At 42.9% G+C, this 22,500-nt stretch overlaps 2 protein-coding genes across 5 annotated transcripts in view; one reads left to right on the top strand and one right to left on the bottom strand.

The window, feature by feature from the left end:
• podn (podocan) overlaps positions 1–6,464 on the top strand; it is a 9,118-nt gene extending 2,654 nt beyond the window's left edge. The window contains exons 3-11 of one of the 4 annotated variants that reach the window (XR_009649993.1): positions 1–20; positions 221–285; positions 2,134–2,243; positions 2,329–2,485; positions 2,576–2,691; positions 3,243–3,900; positions 4,062–4,210; positions 4,994–5,356; positions 5,453–6,464. The exon at positions 1–20 is cut by the window's left edge and continues 74 nt beyond it. Coding sequence is in view for 1 of the 4 variants with exons in the window: in XM_060893990.1 (XP_060749973.1) it covers positions 1–20; positions 221–285; positions 2,134–2,243; positions 2,329–2,485; positions 2,576–2,691; positions 3,243–3,900; positions 4,062–4,210; positions 4,994–5,165 (1,447 nt within the window). In the remaining 3 variants the exon portion in view is untranslated. Of the gene's footprint in view, positions 21–220; positions 286–2,133; positions 2,244–2,328; positions 2,486–2,575; positions 2,692–3,242; positions 3,901–4,061; positions 4,211–4,993 lie in introns of all 4 variants that reach the window. The other 3 variants (XR_009649995.1, XR_009649994.1, XM_060893990.1) reach the window with 3 other exon arrangements.
• Positions 6,465–9,911: 3,447 nt separating this feature from the next.
• The window catches only part of slc1a7b (solute carrier family 1 member 7b), a 20,165-nt gene continuing 7,576 nt past the window's right edge, over positions 9,912–22,500 (bottom strand). The window contains exons 4-11 of the mRNA XM_060893991.1: positions 16,775–16,817; positions 15,652–15,889; positions 15,394–15,493; positions 15,062–15,295; positions 14,726–14,920; positions 12,561–12,695; positions 12,253–12,352; positions 9,912–10,246 (exon numbers count right to left, since the gene is read on the bottom strand). Coding sequence (XP_060749974.1) covers positions 9,983–10,246; positions 12,253–12,352; positions 12,561–12,695; positions 14,726–14,920; positions 15,062–15,295; positions 15,394–15,493; positions 15,652–15,889; positions 16,775–16,817 — 1,309 coding nt within the window. The 3' untranslated portion in view covers positions 9,912–9,982. The remainder of the gene's footprint in view (positions 10,247–12,252; positions 12,353–12,560; positions 12,696–14,725; positions 14,921–15,061; positions 15,296–15,393; positions 15,494–15,651; positions 15,890–16,774; positions 16,818–22,500) is intronic.

Here is a 22,500-nt window from a genome sequence, read left to right as displayed (position 1 = left end):
CAACCGCCTCACCACGCAGGGTGTGTGTGTGTGTATGTGTGTGATGTGTTAGTTGTTAATCAGACATGCTGAATGAACAGTGTGTATATTTCATTATTGACAGAACAACCTTTTCATTTTGTTCATATGAAATGGATTTTTAGTGAGATCAGGATAAAGCTCTGGTGTGTGTGTGTGTGTGTGTGTGTGTGTGTGTGTGTGTGTGTGTGTGTGATTCCAGGCCTTGAAGATGATGGGTTTGAAGCTCTGGAGCAGCTCAGTTATTTATACTTGGCGAATAACCAGGTGGGATCAGAAGTCATTGTATCACTTTATCAATTTTAGCAAATTTTCGGATCTTTGTAGAAACAATACATTATTTTACCTGAACATCAGCCCGTGTTAGACGTGTGCAGATGATCTGGTATGCAGTATATCACAATATTCAACATACAATATCCTTATCAAGAAAGCTCCAAAATTTCATCGTTAGCTCCTGGCTAGCTTTAAGCTCCTGTCACCTCTCACTATCTGCTGAGTGTTTGTGTTTGTTACGTTAGATTGCACTCAATCCAGGAGTTAGTCTTAAGTTAGTGTGTGTTTGTGTGTGTTTTTGTGTGAATGAGTTCTTTATGACGGGGCACGGTGTCTTAGTGGTTAGCATGTTCGCCTCACACCTCCAGGGTTGGGGGTTTGATTCTCGCCTCCACCTTGTGTGTGTGGAGTTTGCATGTTCTCCCCGTGCCTCGGGGGTTTCCTCCGGGTACTCCGGTTTCCTCCCCCAGTCCAAAGACATGCATGGTAGGTTGATTGGCATCTCTGGAAAATTGTCCGTAGTGTGTGATTGTGTGAGTGAATGAGAGTGTGTGTGTGTGTGTGTGTGTGTGTGTGTGTGTGCCCTGCGATGGGTTGGCACTCCGTCCAGGGTGTATCCTGCCTTGATGCCCGATGACGCCTGAGATAGGCACAGGCTCCCCGTGACCCGAGGTAGTTCAGATAAGCGGTAGAAGATGAGTGAGTGACAGAGTGAGTTCTTTATGTTCTAAGTTATACTCTCTGCATGTATGATGCACATATTTGTATCTGTGGAAATAAAATATTACATTGAACTGAAAAACTTTACACTTAGAGTTTATTACTAATGATCGTTTGACCTCGTAGATTATAAGTTCTCCTGTTGTTACACATCTCTAGTTCTGATCACACAAATGGCTCCATTTGTTCTGTCTGTTGTCTCAAATGCAGTAAAAAAACAACCTCCTAACATTTGTGCTGAAGCTCATTTCTGATCCCAAGTCGGAAGATTAAAAGAAAAATTAGGTCACAGCCTCAAAATATGCCCCAGTTTTTTCTGCCTCTCCGTGTTTGTTTAATCCTCTGGACACGTTCCCACATTGGTGTGGAAATTCACTGAAGGGAAATAACGCTGAGTGTTTCTGCTGATCCTAACGTGACAATTCCTCGTCCACGTCACCGTCACCAGCAGAACCTTCACTCCACCTCCTGTAATGTAATGTGGGAGGCCACGACTTCTTTCACAGAAAAATAAACTTCTCTTCATCACATCAACTATTTCACACACTTTTTAATGATTTTTTTTGATAATTGGACTTGATTATGACACACGTCTCCCAGTGCTTTTAAAATTCAGCCAGCTGCAGTTCTCACTCACACTCACTCACTCATCTTCTACTGCTTATCTGAACTACCTCGGGTCACGGGGAGCCTGTGTCTATCTCAGGCGTCATCGGGCATCAAGGCAGGATACACCCTGGACGGAGTGCCAACCCATCACAGGGCACACACACACACACACACTCTCATTCACTCACGCAATCACACACTAGGGACAATTTTCCAGAGATGCCAATCAACCTACCATGCATGTCTTTGGACCGGGGGAGGAAACCGGAGTACCCGGAGGAAACCCCCGAGGCACGGGGAGAACATGCAAACTCCACACACACAAGATGGAGGCGGGAATCGAACCCCCAACCCTGGAGGTGTGAGACGAACGTGCTAACCACTAAGACACCGTGCCCTACTGCCAGCTGCAGTTCTTCTTCCTAATGGTTCGTTCTTCCAGGTTTCTTTTCTCTTCTTCTTGCTGTTATGCCATTGCTGTGTATTATTTAGTTTAACTCTGTTGAATAGCTCACAGCAGCACCCAGATATCTTCCACCAACACTGGTCAGCGCAGACTTCGCCGCGAACCAGCTGACCACCATCTACCCCTACACGTTTGGCCAGAAACCGAGACTGAAGTACGTTAAGACTCTTTTCTATAATTCTTGTATAAACTGAGTGAGTACACTTACCTGAGCGACTTGTTGCCATGTCTTATTCCAGGTCAGTGTACCTTCACAACAACAAGCTGTCTGACGCAGGTTTCCCTGAGGGAATGTTCAACGGTTCAGACAACCTGGAGGTGTTAATCCTCTCCAGCAACTACCTGCGCTACGTCCCTAAAGGCCTGCCGAAGGCACTCTTCCGTCTTCATTTGAAGGTAGCGCCGATGAACCAGTCACTGAACTTTACAGACCATCATGTCTTATCTTCCACCTCTGAGCGTTCTCTGATGATCCTGTTCATTCAGAATAACAAACTGGAGAAGATTCCTTCAGGTGCGTTCGAGAACCAGCCTCATCTGAGAGAACTGTACCTGCAGAACAACCTCCTGAGCAACAATGGCATGGATAACACCACCTTCAGGTCTTACTCAGTATGAAATGAACGATCATAGAATTTCCTTCTTTACATTTCCGTTTCCAGCATTTAGCAGACTGTCTTATATCCAGAACGACTTACATTATCTCATTTTTATACAACTGAGCAATTCTGGGTTAAGGGCCTTGCTCAGGGGCCCAACAGTGGTAGCTTGGCGGACTTGAGTTTGAACTCAATACCTCCTGATTGTTTGCCCAACACCTTAACCGCTAGGCTACGCTAAACCTCTTCATCCTCTACCATGAACAATGACACCTCTCTCACTTTCTCTTGATCTCTTCAGATCTTTTGCGGTTCCCCTTCTGGCTTCCCTTTTCCAGGATGGATGTTTCTGTTATCTTCTTCTTTTCCTCCTCATTTCTTTTCTTTGTCATTGTTATCTGTATAATACATAAACACAATAAATAAAAAACATCCTTTTGGCCAACAAGCAGCATGGGCTTCTTAGCCAAATCCTAAATTGTCATATATCATGGTATCATTTGTGAAATGTCCAGAACACTAAACATACATTTTCAAGTGTGTGTCTCTCTCAGTCATCTGAGCAGACTGGAGTACCTGGACCTGTCCAACAACAATCTGACTGCAGTACCTTCAGGTCTTCCCCGGACCCTGATGCTGCTCCACCTGGAGAAAAACTACATCACCTCTGTCAGGGTCGATTCCCTCAGTGCTGTGAAGGATCTTCAGTACCTTCTGCTTCACCACAATCGGCTTCGTGCTCGCTACATCCACCGCGACGCCTTCCGTGGTCTCAAGCGCCTCCACACGCTCCACCTACACCACAACCTGCTGGAACGAATCCCTCTGGGCCTGCCGCGCCGCGCCCACACTCTCGTACTGATGCGAAACTTCATCGGTGAGATTGGACGTGACGACCTCAGCACTCTTTACACGCTCAACGAGCTCAACCTTAGCTACAACCGCTTGACGAGTGAACGCATTCATCGCCATGCCTTCAGGAAATTGCGCGTGCTGGAAGTCTTGGATTTGTCAGGGAACAAACTGAGCACGCTGCCTCTCGGGCTTCCGAAGAGCCTCCGCCTCCTGCGGGTGAAGAATAATCAGATTGCCGAGCTGCCAGAGGGGGCACTGATGGGTATGAGCAAACTGAAGGAGCTCCATCTTTCTAACAACCAGATCAAACTAGGATCCATCTACCAAGGGGCGTGGCAGGAGCTCGGCTCTCTCACAGTAAGAACACTTTACGATAACCAAACCTAGCATTAATATAAACCTGTGATTAACTGATCTACTGTCAGAGCTGCTGTCTGTTTGAAAATGTAAAGCTGATCTATAATAGTGTGTGTGTGTGTGTGTGTGTGTGTGTGTGTGTGTGTGTGTGTGTTTTCCAGACTCTTGAACTGTCAGGTAACTTGCTGTCTCATGTCCCTGCTGATCTTCCCGAGTCTTTGGAGTTCCTACATCTGCAGAACAACAAGATCAGCAGCATCTCTGCCACAGACTTCATCAGTACTCCAAACATCAAGAGCATCTTCCTGAGGTGAGGTCTGAAACACACACACACACACACACACACACACACACACACACACACACACACGTATATATGTTGGGTATGCTTATAATGTTACTTTAGACACAATGCTACATTGTGAGGACCTCTGAAACTGTGTATATGTGTACATTAATATAACACTGGATATTCTGTATGTAAACATATATACACACACACACAAACATACACACACACACACACACACAAACATACACACACAAACATACACACACACACAAACGTAATGCTGCACTTATATAACACAGAAATGTGATTGTGTTTCTGTGTTTTGCTGTAATGATTTGTTTAGTTTTCACTCGGTTTGTGTGTGTGTGTGTGTGTGTGTGTGTGTGCATGTTTGTGTGTGTCTGCGTGAGTATGTGTATCTTTCTTTCTTTCTTTCTTTCTTTCTTTCTTTCTTTCTTTCTTTCTTTCTTTCTGTCTGACTCTCTTACTCTTTATCTTATTCTTTCTCTCTCCTCCTTGACTATCTTTATCTTCCTGTATTGTCTTTAATCTCTCTCTCTCTCTCTCTCTCTCTCTCTTTCTCTCTCTCTCTGTCTCTCTCTCTCTCTCTCTCTCTGTATCTCTCTCTCTCTCCCTGTGTCTCTCTCTCTCTCTCTCCCTGTCTCTCTCTCTCTCTCTCTCTCTCTGTATCTCTCTCTCTCTCTCTCTCTCCCTGTGTCTCTCTCTCTCTCTCTCCCTGTCTCTCTCGCTCTCTCTCTCTCTCTCTCTCTCTCTCTCTCTCTCTCTCTCTCTCTCTCTCAGGTTTAACCGTCTCTCTGCTCTCTCCGTGGCTGAGGACTCCTTCTCTCACCTGTCCAAGCTGCAGGTGTTGGACATCGGACATGGAAACGTCACGCCTCTTCGTAACCACGGAGATATCACAGAGGAAGACTACACGGAAAACGAGGAGGAAGAGGTGGAACTGAATAAATGATAAACTGAAAAGAACATTCTAATGAGATTTATACTGTATAGAGTGTCGATGATGGAGGTCATGTGACTCTGAGTGTTAATATAAGAGTGTTGATGATGAAGGTCATGTGACTCTGAGTGTTAATATAAGAGTGTTGATGATGAAGGTCATGTGACTGAGTGTTAATAATAATATGAGTGTAGATGATGGAGGTCATGTGACTCTGAGTGTTAATAATAATATGAGTGTTGATGATGGAGGTCATGTGACTCTGAGTGTTAATAATAATATGAGTGTTGATGATGGAGGTCATGTGACTCTGAGTGTTAATAAGAATATGAGAGTGTTGATGATGGAGGTCATGTGACTCTGAGTGTTAATAATAATATAAGAGTGTTGATGATGGAGGTCATGTGACTGAGTGTTAATAAGACTATGAGAGTGTTGATGATGGAGGTCATGTGACTGAGTGTTAATAAGACTATGAGAGTGTTGATACGATTCTGAGCAGCTCAGCTTTTGATATTTTTCTTTTGCCTTCAGGATAAATTTGCTCATCCTTTGCAGCGAGTGTTAGTAAGTGCATTAACCTTCTGCCTCGTTTATCTCAGAAACCACTTTCATCTCCTCTCTGAAATGTCATTTGTTTCAAAGCACTATGGGAAAATAATAGGAATGATCTAAAGGAATTAGTCGTGACAGATTATTATTATTATTTTATCTCTTTAACTTTTTTATTTCTGGAGCAGACAGATTTCTATTGGAACTTTTTATTGAAAACAAAAGAAAGGAGCGAGCAGGAGAGTCGTGTGGCGGCGAGGACAAAACCTTCACCTTTATGGTCTATAAACAAAAAAAATCCATTTAATATTCTATAAGACTCGATAATGTTCTGTTTTCACCTGAAAAATAATGACTAAATAACACAAATATTCATGTTGTATTTCATGTTAATTCTACATCACTTCACTAAAAGGTTTCAGTCTGAAGGTCCTCATCATCCCACCATCATCCCACCATCATCCCACCATCATCCCACCATCATCCCACCGTCATCCCACCATCATCCCACCGTCATCCCACCATCGTCCAGGAGAAGCTTCAACTTCCCTTCGTGTTTATTTACGTCCTGGAAACTGTGCTAAAGAATTCAAATAGAAATCATTTTCAAAAGGAAAAATGATCCTTTTTTTTATTTTCAGCAATAACTGAGAATCAAGACACAGTTAAGAAAATTGTTCTGAGTCCAGTGAAGATTCTGTGATGTGTTTTTTTATATTTGTGACAAATATAAAGCGTGTGCTGACACGTCTGCTAGCACTATGGGCAACTGTGTTAAAGTTCAGACAACAAACAACAACTGTACAGTAAATATTTACACACACACACATACACACACACACACACACACACACACACATACACTTACGCACTCACACACATACATACACACACATACACTTACACACTCACACACACATACACACACTCACTCACACACACACTCACGCACACACACACATACACACATACACACACACATACACTTACACACTCACACACACATACACACACTCACTCACACACACACTCACGCACACACACACATACACACATGCACACACATACACACACACATACACTTACGCACTCACACATACACACTCACACACATACACATGCACACACACACATACACACACACATACACACACTCACTCACACACACTCACGCACACACATACACACACACTGCCACGCGTCTGTCTGTGCTGTATAATAGCAGTCCATGTCTTTTTTCTTGCTGGTTTTATCTGATGCTTTACACCAACACACAGCACATGGTTTCTGTTACTTGTGAGGAGAAGGAGAAGCTTGTTCAGGGCGTGAGGAGGTCGAGATTAACGACTGATTCACACTGAGGGACGTTTGTATTGTACCACCTTCTTACTGTTTCCACTCAAACTGGCCAGAACCAGAGCATCTCCTCTGAGTGTGAGAAGCAGTAACTCAGTGAGGGTCAGAGGCTTAAAGTCAGAGCATTTGTCTGAGTCTGAACTCTTTGAGGAAGATGAAGAGGGTTTTGAATAAGATTCTCTACAGAAATCAGCAGCAGGTCTCCAGATTTCCTGTGCCTTCATGTCTGTGGAGACTTGACTCAAAACATTTGGGGGAGACGTCTGATCTGATCTGATCTGGTCTGGTCTGGTCTGGTCTGGTCTGGGGCACAGATGGAGAATTTTTTTCTTTTTCTGTGTGTTATTCATTACAGTGGCTGAGTGAGCTGTAAAGCTGGAATCGTAGAGACGATGACGACGCAGTCCACAAAAAACGCAGCACATATAAAATATTAAACTTTCTTAAGTTAATAGATAAAAGCAACTCGTGCCTCTTTCTCGTGCTAACTCTGTAGTTACAATCAGTAACTGATAAGATGAAAAGTTGGTGTTGGTTTTGGACACTGACTTGTATACTATTGTATGCTATTGCTAATAGCATGTGGCTAATATCAAAATCTTATTAGCAGCTAGCTAATGATATGAGGTTTCAAATCACATACGTAAGATTAGAAATAATAATAATAATAATAATAATAATAATGAGTGGGATGTGGTAGCTTAGTGGTTAAGGTGTTGGACTACTGATCGGAAGGTCATGAGTTCAAATCCCAGGTCCACCAATCTGCCACTGTTGGGCCCCTGAGCAAGGCCCTTAATCCTCAATTGCTCAGTTGTATATATTGAAATAAAAAATGTCAGTCAGGATAAGGAAGTCTGCTAAATGCCAGAAATGTAATAATAACATCATGATAACGTTTGCAGCCGAAGCATCTACATTTTCTACAGCACATTTTTAAAAAAAACTTTTTTAAGCATCTTCGAGTATTTTTGTATTTTTCTCTAACAGTTTTGTATTTTTCTGGTGTTTCGTCAACAGCAAATAAATTATTCTTTGAAAGAAAACGTGCAGCAGTTTTCCTCCTTTTTTATCTCCTACGGTGTCGATCATGTGGCTGCTGTTTGCTGTAAAGATGCGGTTTGAAGCCGATTTAAAGGTAAAACATTTATGTAAGCATTAAAAAAAAGAAAAACTTTTTCATCTCAGGTTGCAAAATCTTATTTTTAACACGGATCCCGGCACCGTTTTGGCGGCAAATTTCAGTTATTAGCATAAAAACACACAAGATGCTAAAATGTTTTTTTTTTTAATTCAAATTTTTTTTAGAGTAACAAGTGTGAACTTTAACATCGCACCACTGCTGAGGAAAATAAAGAAACAACAAAAGACTGAGAGAACGAATGCATCTGGATCTTTAGGAAATTTCTCTTCCATTAAATCTCTAGATACGTCGTCTTTGACTGCAGGTTCAGTCGATTTTTTTTTACGCCTCAGTCAAACAGAAACACTCAAATACATCTCAAATACATTTTTTTTACACTCAGCTGCACAAATTCATTAAAAGCATTTTCATAAAACACGTTAATATTTCTGCTGTTCGGTTTCTCGTCTCAAGCAAATGTACAGTTTTTCTGTCTAGAATATAAAAAATAAAAAAAACAGAGAGAATTAGCATAGCAGGCTACACGATGCTACATGACTGGAATCCAGTGATTTTATTTTCGTTCAGTTCGTGGTGAAGCTGAAGAGAAACGTTTACCTACAAGATGAAGGAGACACTTAGGAAGAACATCACAATGAGTTTAAAGGAGCAACATGGACAAACAGATCAATAAATAAATAGATCAAAGAAAGAAATAAAAAAGCAGTCACTCAATACATATGATAAACTGATTAAATATCCCGAAAGTTTTAAAGTTTCTGCTGTTGGGTTGGTTCCAGGAAGCAGAAAAGATCCCAAACGTGTTCATGCTAGCTGCTAGCATGTCTTTAACTCGGTCTGATGTCTGATCACATGACTGGTGGCTATATAAGCTGAGGAAATATAGATTTATTTATTTTTATATTTCCACCCGAATGCACCATTCGGCCAGGCAGACAAATCAGAGCTAGCTTGTTAACGGTTATTAGCAGTGTTTAGCATGCTAGCACAAACCAGGAAGTACAGTTAATCACTGTTGTTAGATTGGATGTTGCAAACACGCGGGCTGATTTGGGGTCTGATCTGATTTGGGGTCTGATCTACATCCATGTGATTAGCATGGATGTAACAGAAACAGTTCAGACTGACATTTGTATTGAATTTCGTCTGATTTGTCCTCACAGGATCACAGCTCTCAATACCTGGCTAAAGAAGGTTCTTCACCCAGTGGAGACACCTGAGGTGCTTCATCCTGCCTTCACACAAACAAACCACAAATTGATGAATCATTTTCTGTGTGAACAAAACGTTAGAACGGAGATTTTCTAAACTTTATTTAATTGACACCTTTGATTCCTCAGACCAGTTCTACAGCACACGTGATCCAACGTTTCCTCACATCCTCACTGACAACTTTAATTCCTACCATATGTAAAGTTTGGTAAGTATTGATTCTCATTGGAGGTACAAAAAAAAAAGTCTAGGCCACACCCACTAGAGACATGTGCGACGAGCCGGCATGGACAAAGAGTTAGCGTGAGTTAGCTTGTTAGTTCTGTGTGAAGGAATGTAGAACATATTCAAGTCGGTTGGAACATCACATTTTCCCAAAATCCAACGTTATTCTGTGTAAAATTTACAAGTCGGGTTTCACAAAATCAAAGAAACAAACAGAAATCTACGGACGCTGGTCCTTCTCTCTAACTAAAATGAAATATAAACCCGAGTCGATCTACAACGAGAAGCGAGTCCTTTAATCTGTGTAGAACCTTCACGTCCGGATGGTACGTCGTAGCTGCTATACGTTGGTCTCGAGGCCGTTCATGTCGATGGAGCAGTGCTCCTTGTCCTTGTGTTTCATGTGGCGTGGAGGCACCGGGGGGATCTTCCTCTCAGGTGGCAGGGGTCGCACTCCTTCCTCCAGCTGCATGAGGCGAGCCACGTCTGGAGAAACGAGCTCAGGCTTGCTCGCTGCTGGGAGCGGCTGGAAACTGCCGTTTTTCTGCTGGCAGTTCATTTGCTGCTGGGTCTGAACAGGTTTTGTCTCGCAGATGAGAGGAACCTGAAGAGAAACGGAGAGGAAATGACAGTGGAGAAGATGATCAACTCTACACTGGAGCAACACTGTAGATGTTTATGAAAATAGATTCATTCTCTGTGCTTGTCTTCACGTCCCTCCTATCAGTCATTTTATAGACACGCCCCCAAGCCCCTTCACCCCGCCCCATCAAATAAGTAAAATTAGATGGACACTGAATTAGCCTGAATTTTCCTGGACAGGAAGTGAGATCATTCATAATATAAATGAGTAGAAGTGCCATGTTTCATGTTGTATTTCTATCTTAGTACATTGAGATGAACAATGTTTAAGAACTAGCTAGTTATACTTGCTAATGTATTCGATCGCTAGCTTTGCCGTTATCGTGAGGGATTTAAGCTAATTGTGGTCTGATCTGGAAGTCATGTGATCGATGTAGATTCAGGGAGGCGGAGACTTATGTTCAGGGTGTGGCTAGGAGGCGGAGTTTCAGAGTAAACCAGACGTGGCTTGGATTTCTGGAACTTTTAACAACTAGAGTTTGAAATATTTAGAGCTGAATTCACCTTTGAGCAAAAACACTAGCGATAACGGTGTCATCATACAAACCTCAGATAAATACGTCGTACTCCGAACTGTACGTCACTCCAAAATGGTGTTTCTGTTGTTTCACTCGTTTCTGTCTCTGAGCCTCAGACGAGCTGAAAACCTCTCATGTTTTTAATTTTAGATTTCAGATCACTGTTATAACACTGTACAGAAACCAGACGACCGAGTTAACACGCTTCAGCCTCGGCCTTTCTCTGATAGTTTTGTTTTTTTTTGAAAACGAGTAAATGAAGTGTTCTTAATCCGTCCAGAGGCAGCGAGCCCACATATTTTGGCAGATAAACGATAATGGGATCGTCTCACACACGTGTTGTCCATTAAAACCCTGATTCTGTACAGACTGAACCTTTTACCTTAATCAGACATTTAAAGAAACACTACAAACCTCAAGCAGAATTCATCAGGCTTTACGTCCGCTGGGAGTGTTCAGGGTGATGATGATCACCAGCACATTAGCCTCGTATAAAGCGGTACAGAACGTTTCTCTGATTGATCAGCATTGAGGTTTTTAATTACTCCTTTAATCTAGTGTGCAGTGTCAGAGAGCACGAGGATAAATCTGTGTATCAGTAATGAAGATAAGTGTTTACCACAAACGCCCGCTGTTCTTAAAAGTCCCTCATAAATAACGCTGATGTCTGCTGAGGAACGCGGCCCAGGAGCACCTCAGATTCCTAATGAAACTCTCAGAACTTTACACTAAGATTCTGCTGATGAATCACTTTATTAAGTGTGTGAACTTCCTGAGATAACTCCAGCATGTGAATCCTAGTCCCCTGAGAGGAATGAAGACGGACTCTACTGTAGACACCAGATTTATCACCCGGCTTCCTGTCACCATTATTATCTAAACATTTAGGCAGCGCTGTGATACACACTCCAGTCCTTCTCTCAGGAACCTCCAACTTTTTATAAAGGAATAGATGTGTTATAGATTGCTGTGTAGAAATGTCCCACTCTTGTGGTGATGACTAAACTCTCCAGGAAATAAGATCTCATTGTGACATTGTGAACGACCAAGAGAAATGTAAACATGACACCTCAATACAGCTGGACATCAAACAATATGTTTATGACATGACATATAAATGACATGAGACTGAAATCACACTGAATCTCATCACATTTATATCATGACACGTTTCTGGCATAACTCAGTTATGACACTTAAAACCCCCACTCTTATTTATGTAATAACACCCTTATGACCCCTGACACAGTACCCCAGGTATGACATGTTGGTTTGTCACTGTTCTTTCATGACGTCTGAAATGAAAGTTATTACCTGTTCATTGTCTGCATGAGCGACCACGTGACAGTGTTTTTGTCTGAACATTTTTCTTTTTTCCACCTGGACAGTAAATGAGTCACATGTCACTGGCCTGACTCTTAGTCTAAAAACAGAATAAGATGTGACTCACTCCATCTCCCTCTTGCATGAAGTCCTTTCTGCAGATGTGTGCCATGATTCCGGTAGCGAGCGCATCTCCCATCACATTCACCATAGTACGAAACCGATCTCTAATAACACAGGGCAAAATTCAAAGGTCAAAGCTCTGGCATGTGTGTGTGTGTGTGTGTGTGTGTGTGTGTGTGTGTTTGAACACATCATAATCCAGAATTCAGCATCCCTGTTAACAATTCTGAATGAGGGGTGCCAATACTTTGTGCACCGATAATTCTACACCTATTAAGCATCATTAAGCATTATGTCAGGTGTCATACTCACAGAGCCCAGTCCACAGCGATGATGAGTGTGATGTCATCTGTCGGAAGCCCGACTGACGTCAGCACGATTACCATGGTAACCAGGCCGGCCTGTGGGATGCCCGCTGCTCCTATACTCGCTGCTGTGGCTGTGATGCTGCGAGATGTGTGAGGAAAAATTTTCAAACAAGCCAAAAGATGAAACAAAAGGTATAAATCAATAACCCCCCACACACACACACAGACACACACACACACACACACACACACACTTCAGCGCTGAGTTCCTGCACTGCTGCCCTCACATTACATTTTGTAGTGAAGTGAACAGAGACAGAAACAGCTGCTGGATAAAGTGAGAGATGAAATCAATGAATTTATCTAGTGATGTTTTTTTCATCAATTTTTCAGTGTTTTGTTCTGTTTTTCTCTTCAACACACAGCAACAACAATCAAAACAAACAGCCAAAATCACAACCTTTCTATCTAAAACGAGTCCATGATATTTACTCTAACACCAGACTACGGCAGAGAGAACGTTACAGAAACGTTACAGAAACGTTACAGAAACGTTACAGAAACATTACTGGGAGTTATTCAGGAAAATAAAATACAGCAGCTGGATCAGAGTGTCACAGGAGTGTTCAGGATCAGAGTGTCACAGGAGTGTTCAGGATCAGAGTGTCACAGGAGTGTTCAGGATCAGAGTGTCACAGGAGTGTTCAGGATCAGAGTGTCACAGGAGTGTTCAGGATCAGAGTGTCACAGGAGTGTTCAGGATCAGAGTGTCACAGGAGTGTTCAGGATCAGAGTGTCACAGGAGTGTTCAGGATCAGAGTGTCACAGGAGTGTTCAGGATCAGAGTGTCACAGGAGTGTTCAGGATCAGAGTGTCACAGGAGTGTTCAGGATCAGAGTGTCACAGGAGTGTTCAGGATCAGAGTGTCACAGGAGTGTTCAGGATCAGAGTGTCACAGGAGTGTTCAGGATCAGAGTGTCACAGGAGTGTTCAGGATCAGAGTGTCACAGGAGTGTTCAGGATCAGAGTGTCACAGGAGTGTTCAGGATCAGAGTGTCACAGGAGTGTTCAGGGGCCAGAAATAAAAATACCTTTATTTCTTTCATGTTAAAAAGATTAAAAATGTTTTTCACCTCAATAACAAGTTATTCACAAACTATCCAGTTGATTTTCAATCAAACTCACTGGCAATGAAGTGACACACCAAGTGCAACCTTGAAGAAACTTCTGGAGCTTAAAATCCAATATCTGAGAAGCTGAGAACTTTTCAAAGAACCTTTTCGTTAGGGTGTTTTCTTAGCGGCCGGATTCAGGGACGTTTAATTAAAAAACGAGTGTCACAGCAGAGTGTCACAGTTTAACACACGAGCTTCGGGGAACCGGAACATAACATAAGGTCCTTGTCGTGTCTGTGTGGATAATGAACCCTGACTCTGACTCATGTGGACTTCACAGCATGTCATTTACATAACTGCAACAGTTTTAATTGTGAAATCAGTAAACAGCTCCGGGTTTAGAGCAGCTTTATATCAGTGTGCTCTTTCTAATATGTTATGGTTTCTATGGTAACGGTGAAATTTCACTGACTAAACAGAATAAATAATCAGTGATTATGTATATCGTCGCTGTCGGGCGGAAATCTCGTGTCAATTTCATATTTTTTCACATATCGATGCTATTGGTCAGTCCCCACGTGGGTCTGTTATTTTTACAAGTTATTAACCAATCTGAAGTCTTGAAAATAGCTTGAGGGCAAATCTCATAACTCCACTGGACACTTCAACTGTCCACCTCTTCCTCACGCCGTGGGAGAGCTTCACGGCATATTTCTCCTCAAGAAGAGTCGCAACGAATCAACACGTCTTCTGAGGTAAATGTCTTCAAAACACTGGGCTCAAAGAAAAACAAATCTTGACCCCCGCTAGTTCTGGTGCTCGTCTGAGGACAGGAATTTAGCGCAAGACAATCCACTGCAACGCGGACTAAACCCTGTGTACTGCAGATAAGGTACGGCGTTTTTTTAATTTCCTGAAAAATAACGGTTTTGGAGATACGAGGATTCCGCCTGACAGCGACGATATATATATATATATAGTGATGTGCTCTTTAAGGAAGGAGTCTCCAGTGTCAGAGAGTTCTGCAGTCCCTCACTCCCTGTCCTGTCTTTACCTTATGGTGATGATCTGGCCAAAGTCCAGCTCATAGTTGTTGACCTGAGCGATGAAGATAGCTGCTACAGCCTCGTAGAGCGCCGTGCCGTCCATGTTTATAGTGGCACCTACAGGCAACACGAAGCGAATGATGCGTCTGTCGATGTGGTTATTCTCCAGGAGGCACTTAAAAGTGATGGGCAGTGTGGCAGAGCTAAAACACACACACACACACACACACACACTAATGTTAAAAAAGTTTAATAATTATAAACATGCAATAAAAGTCCACAGTTCTGTGATGTGAACTGTTCTGTGAGGTGTGTGTGTGTGTGTGTGTGTGTGTGTGTAGTACCTGGATGAAGTGGCCAGTGAGATGAGCAGAGCCTGCAGGATTCCCCGGATGTAAACAATGGGGCTTTTCTTAGTGATGAAGAAGTACATGCTGGGCAGGATGAAGAGCCCGTGCAGGATCAGACCCATCACCACGGTAATGGCGTAGAATCCCAGCTTCTTTCCCATATCTGATGGATCACTCATCTCTAGAATTTTTCCGGCCACCAGAAAGACGATCCCGAACGGAAAGTACCTGGGAACACGGACACACTTCAGGAAGTGTACAAGCGTTTCGACCAAGTCTGATCATCTTCTGATCATTAAATCTTCTGAGATCTTCTTGAGACTCACCAGATAACAATGGCTACGATTTTGAGCACAGCCTCGTTAAGACTTTGGCAGAAGTTAACGAGTGCACTGCCGTTAGGTCCCATCCTGCCCAACATGATGCCTGAACACAGTATACACAAGCGTTAGAGACACGACTCTGACATCAGGGTCCGAGTCACACCTTTAACCTGAAGTCTGGATCCTAGATGCTGCGCTTGACCTTAACACATTTATATCTGTTGTAAGTGTGTATTCCTGAGTTTGTGTGTGTTTTCTTGCCCATAGTAGCTGAGAAGATGACGATGCCCAGCACGTTCATGCCGTCGCTGGTTCCAGGCTGTGTGCGCATCACAACATCCGGCGGAGGCGTCAGGTCCAGCTGGAAGTTGCGGATGTCGCTGCCATTTTCGCTGTTGTCACCGTCGTCTTGGAGATTATAGATGAGCGTGCGGCGTGTCACACTCGAGCTCTCTGCTGTCTTCAGAGTCTTCCTGACGGGGACGCTGTTAGTGCGGTACTGAGACACACGAGGAACACAATGTGATCTACAAACTGATTTAATAATGTCCTCATCTGATTTCTAACCTCTCACTCAGTTCACTGGTCACCAAACAGCTAGGGTCAGTTATCTGTCCAATCGTCCTGAAAGAATCCTTCAAACACGTCTCTACAAATGATCTGGTGCCGTACGATGAACCGTCTAAAAGCTTTCAGTATCATCAGCTGTCCCAAATCTGCATGTCTGAGAACGTTCCAGTGAAACATCCGTATATCTACTGTACATGTGAAAGGTTAAAAGCTGTTAATGAACGTCTCCTACTTCGTATCTGAAATACTGAACGTTCAAACTTTCTTAATGTTGAATTTGAAGAAGAAAGAACATCAGCTTGAGCTCTCATTTGGTAAATCGGTGAAGACAAGTGCTTAGATAAAAGGTTCTTGTAAAGAAATGGAGGATGTGGATGAGATGAGTGCTGAAGATCATCTACATCTAAACAATTAAACATGACAGAGTCAGAGGACCTGGCCCCTGCTGAAATCTGATTGGCCCCTGATTGGCCCCCGTTCCATCAATCGTCGACGAGAAGAGCAACCAGAGAATTTTTCACAACGATCACAGATGCAATTCCACCCCAAACAACTGCCGGCACTCGAGCGTTTGAAAAAGGAACGACTGCCGAAATGTATTTGCACCGTACTGAATAAATTATTTTGTGTGCTTGAATGTACCCTGTACTTGGCCCCTGAATGTAACATGTGGCCCCTTAATGGCCCCTGTTACAGAAAAATCCTAGAACCGCCACTGCTGAGGACATTTTAATTTGTCTGATGGTTTGCTGTAGTCTGGAACAGAATTCAAATTCAATCTGAACCTCTGTAGACTTCGTGCTCAGCATCTTACCTGCTGAAATGTAGCTTGAACCAGATTGGCAGGAAACATGTTCCTGTGTGGACAAAAAAAAATAAGATGCACAGAATTAACACACTGTTCAACATAGAAACAATCAACAGCCTGGATTTCCAAAGAGCCATGAGAAAAAAAATAAACTGGCATCTGTCCATCTTACAAAGTGATGTGTTTGTTTCTATTCATTAAAAAAGACAAATGATGGACGGTAAGTCATGACTTCCTGCTCATCTGTACGGTTAGTTCTCTTTAAAAAGGTTTTCATTCAGAAGGTCATCACTGTGCTGCTTTGCTGTGAGTGTAGAATGAAAACAAAAACCTCATTAACCTTAAAAACCCCGACGCTGCAGAGGAGTGAAACTGCTAGAGGGAACAGATGGCAGCGTCTCAGGTTTGATCTCACTGCGTTAATTTCAACCAAATTTGTGACATGTTTGTGTTCCATCATTTGGAGCTTTACGTTTCATCCTCAGTCTCTGAAGAAAGACCTCGTGTTGAAATCGATCATCATTTGAAGAAGAAAAAGGATTCTGGCAAAGACGAGACACTTCACAAAGCTCTTTATCAGGATAAATGTCAGATCAGTGTGGGGAAGAAATAAATCAATGGCCACCTGCAGTGAGTAGTAAGAAGCCTGATAGAAACAGTAGGGGCATTAGAGAGCAGTAGTGAGCAGTAGTGGGCAGTAGGGAGCAGTAGTCAGCAATAGGGAGCAATAGGGTGCAATAGTGAGCAGTAGTAAGCAGTAGTGAGCACTAGTGGGCAGTAGGGAGCAATAGGGTGCAGTAGTGAGCAGTAGTGGGCAGTAGTGAGCAGTAGTGGGCAGTAGTGAGCAGTAGTAAGCAGTAGTGGGCAGTAGGGAGCAATAGGGTGCAGTAGTGAGCAGTAGTAAGCAGTAGTGAAAGTAGTGGGCAGTAGGGAGCAGTAGGGAGCAATAGGGTGCAGTAGTAAACAGTATTGGGCAGTAGGGAGCAGTAGGGAGCAGTAGTGAGCAGTAGGGAGCAATAGGGTGCAGTAGGGAGCAATAGGGTGCAGTAGTGAGCAGTAGTGAGCAGTAGGGAGCAATAGGGTGCAGTAGTAAGCAGTAGTGGGCAGTAGGGAGCAATAGGGTGCAGTAGTAAGCAGTAGTGGGCAGTAGTCTGCAGTAGGGAGCAGTAGGGGGCATTAGTGTGCAGTGGGGGGCAGTAGGGAGCAGTAGGGTGCAGTAGTAAGCAGTAGTGAGCAGTAGTGAGCAGTAGGGAGCAGTAGGGGCATTAGTGTACAGTGGGGGGCAGTAGGGGGCAGTAGGGCGCAGTAGGGAGCTAGTGTTACTGTGATTGACAGTTAAAGACTCTGCTCCTCCCGTGTGGAAATAGCAAAGCTCTTCATTCTGAGGATCACACAATGAACCCAGGATGTGTTTTGATTCAACAGAAAGAACTTCTAGCTCTTATTAATCATCAGGTAACATTTAGGAGGATTCGTTTTGTTCAAAACTTTTGCATGTACATGAAGTCAAGTGTTACTTGTAGGTGATGTTCCATTAGAATGATTTTATTAGTAAGCTCTTCAGTGGCCTTGACCACAGCACAGTCTCAAGCATTTACCATTTACTCCACGTTGAGACTTTCTCCAGAGACGACCTTGTCCAGGAGACGCAGAGAACGACAACATCAGTAACCCTGAGCCATCCTCATGTTTATTAAAGTCGTGTAATATTCTGCAGACGTCTCTGAGGAGACCCAGAGGTCAGCAGACCAACCACTGAAAGACCAGTGAAGCTAAAAAGCTTAAAGACTTTCTACACACACAAAAAGGTTCAAACAGGGAGATAAACAATGTTGTTTACAGTAAATTACAGTAACGTCGTGATTCGGTCTGATGTTCTAGGTTCAGGGATGAAGACTGTGACTCTGAACTAAAGCCACTGATTTGTTTACTTTCTATCATCTTTTTCTGTAAGGGTCGATTTACATCCACTTTTCTGGCCACAAGCTTTAGGATCTTTAGAGCTGTAATCTGATTGGCTGATAGTTAATATAATGCACAACACACGTCTCACTTTCTACACTTCATTATTCACCATCATGCTGCTAATAAAGGTGCACTACAACTTATTCAAGTTCCCTACAGCACTAAGAGGACGTGATTAGTGACATGTGATAAAGATCAGACGCGTCTCTGGATTTTCTGATTGTTCATTAGATCAAAACACTCGCACGACTTTCTGGGTCAGAATCTGATTGTCCTCGAACGTGAGTGAAGTGAAGATGTTTTCATGCTATATATTAGAGACAAGCTCGTTATCAGACCTCGTGCAGTAGTGAGCAGTAGTAAGCAGTAGTGGGCAGTAGGGAGCAGTAGGGAGCAATAGGGTGCAGTAGTAAGCAGTAGTGAGCAGTAGTGGGCAGTAGGGAGCAATAGGGTGCAGAAGTGAGCAGTAGTGGGCAGTAGTGAGCAATAGGGTGCAGTAGTAAGCAGTATTGGGCAGTAGGGAGCAATAGGGTGCAGTAGTGAGCAGTAGTGGGCAGTAGGGAGCAAGAGGGTGCAGTAGTGAGCAGTAGTGGGCAGTAGTGAGCAATAGGGTGCAGTAGTGAGCAGTAGTAAGCAGTATTGGGCAGTAGGGAGCAATAGGGTGCAGTAGTGAGCAGTAGTGGGCAGTAGGGTGCAGTAGTGAGCAGTAGTAAGCAGTATTGGGCAGTAGGGAGCAATAGGGTGCAGTAGTGAGCAGTAGTGGGCAGTAGGGAGCAATAGGGTGCAGTAGTGAGCAGTAGTAAGCAGTATTGGGCAGTAGGGAGCAATAGGGTGCAGTAGTGAGCAGTAGTACGCAGTAGTGAAAGTAGTGGGCAGTAGGGAGCAATAGGGTGCATTATTCATTATTCACCATCATACTGCTAATAAAAGTGCACTACAACTTATTCAAGTTCCCTACAGCACTAAGAGGACGTGATTAGAGACATGTGATAAAGGCGACTTTCTAAGAGACACGTGAAGGGAAGAAACACTGTCCCGTTGTGATGAAATCACACTTCACGTCTCTGCAGACAACCTGTGATTATTTCGGTGATCAAAATTGTGAGCTTCAAATACAGCAGAATTTGCTGGAGTTTGCGTTCATTTCTGCGCAAAATATCACCATGTTGGAGGGACGTAATAAAACATCAGATCATGTTTCTGCTATCGGTTCATTTCCATCTAAAAAGGTTTTGATTTTGTAATCCTAGAGGAAGAGGGAACATAAATACGGCTCTGAAACGCTGTACATCAGGAGCTGCGTTCTGATTGGACTGAAGAGTCTGATTATTATAACTGTAAATAACTCATGAAGATGAAGTGAACATGTAGAGCTGCGTGATTGATCTGTACCATTAATTCATTCCTTTATTCCATAATAAGTGCCTGCTCACGGTCACAGTGGATTAATTCACAATTAAAAAATTTTCTTTTAATATGTAAACAGAACCTGGTGGAGCGTCAGAGGAATTTCTCCATTTTATGTTCTGTTTTTGTGTGAGTGGAAATCAAGATCCTTGAGCTAAACAGAGGGGTGTATTTGTGTTGTATTCAGCAACATCTCATCAAGGACAATCGTGATCTTCACACACACACACACACACACACACACACACACACCCTGCTGAACAAGGTTCATTCTCTCCAGCAGAGGAACCTTGAGAGTTGTTATTTCAGCTCTGAGATGTTCTAGATTGATGGTTCAGAGAGGATGGATGTGTTAATCCTCCTTTCTCTCGCTTCACTATCACTTACTACAGTTTTCTTCCTGTTAGAGAGCCACATTAGTGCTGCGTAACTGAATGAGCCTGAAACTCACCTTAAGCACAAGCTCATTTTTATTATCATTCATCTGCAGTATAAACAGTTACTAAAGTGAAGCATCATGTTGAACTGTAATTCTCTGTAATTCCTGTCTACATAATTCCGGGTTGATCTGCTGTTATTCTCAAAATTAAAAACATCACAAGCTTCTAGGGTCAAGTGGGATTTATGGATTTCTCTGGACCTTTTACACACAGGCAGCAAAACACTGAGACACTGAGAGACAAAGACCAAGACACCGAGACACCGAGACACTGAGAGACAAAGACCAAGACACCGAGACACTGAGACACTGAGACACTGAGAAACAAAAACCAAGACACAGAGACACTGAGACTGAGAGACAAAGACTAAGACACCGAGACACTGAGAGACAAACACCAAGACACTGAGACACTGAGACCGAGAGACAAAGACTAAGACACAGAGACACAGAGACACAGAGACATTGAGACACTGAGAGACAAAGACCAAGACACCGAGACAGTGAGACACTGAGACTGAGAGACAAAGACTAAGACACTGAGACTATGAGAGACAAAGACCAAGGCACAGAGACACTGAGACTGAGAGACAAAGACTAAGACACTGAGACACTGAGAGACAAAGACCAAGACACCGAGACACTGAGACACTGAGGCTGAGAGACAAAGACTAAGACACCGAGACACCGAGACACTGAGAGACAAAGACCAAGACCCCGAGACACTGAGACTGAGAGACAAAGACTAAGACACCGAGACACTGAGAGACAAAGACCAAGACACCGAGACATTGAGACACTGAGACACTGAGACACTGAGGCTGAGAGACAAAGACTAAGACACAGAGACACTGAGAGACAAAGACCAAGACACCGAGACACTGAGACTGAGAGACAAAGATTAAGACTTTGAGACAACGAGACACTGAGACAAAGACTAAGACACTGAGACACCCAGACACTAAGACACGAGACAATGAGAGACTGATTTGGTTTTAATACAACAGTTATTTCTATATAATTTTTTATTTTATTTTTTCAGGTCCTGATATAATTTGTAAAACGTCTGTCACTGGACCAGTTCATCTGCTTAATTTAATTTCTCTCCGCTGAAAATCAGCCGAGTTACAGAATAAAACGTGTTTTTACACGAGCCACAATAACAGTTTACCATAAGAGACCTTGAGCAAAAAACTCCAAACTAAACAAGTCAGTAGAAATTAGGTTTAAAAAATGTTGTTATTGCAGCATTCAGAAACAGGAAAGATTCAATAATTATTAAGACTTTTTATATTAAAAATAAAACAAAAGGGAAAAAATGGCTTTTTTTTGGTGAGATCATTAAAGAGAGAGATTAAGAAGAATGGAGACAGAATCAGAGCAGCACTGAGTGAGAATGTATCATGACAGACGGAGTGCAGATTAAAGAGACTGAAAATAAACCACAGTGTGTATGTGTGTGTATGTGTGTGTATGTGTGTGTGCGTGTTTGTGTGCGTGTGTATGTGTGTGCTTGGGTGTGCGTGTGTGTATGTATCTGTGTGTATGTGTGTGTCTATATGTGTGTGTGTATGTGTGTGTGTGCGTGTTTGTGTGTGTGTGTGTGTATGTGTGTGCTTGGGTGTGCGTGTGTGTATGTATCTGTGTGTGTCTATATGTGTGTGTGTATGTGTGTGTGTGCGTGTTTGTGTGCGTGTGTGTGTGTATGTGTGTGCTTGGGTGTGCGTGTGTGTATGTATCTGTGTGTATGTGTGTCTATATGTGTGTGTTTATGTGTGTGTGTGTTTGTGTGCGTGTATGTGTGAGCTTGGGTGTGTGTGTGTATGTATCTGTATGTATGTGTGTGTCTATATGTGTGTGTGTGTATGTGTGTGTGTGTGTTTGTGTGCGTGTGTGTGTGTATGTGTGTGCTTGGGTGTGT

This window comes from Tachysurus vachellii, chromosome 19, assembly GCF_030014155.1.
Source record: "Tachysurus vachellii isolate PV-2020 chromosome 19, HZAU_Pvac_v1, whole genome shotgun sequence".
Classification (NCBI taxonomy): Eukaryota; Metazoa; Chordata; class Actinopteri; order Siluriformes; family Bagridae; genus Tachysurus; species Tachysurus vachellii.
The sequence above is the reverse complement of the archived record's forward strand: the minus strand, read 5'-3'. Positions and strand labels throughout refer to the sequence as shown.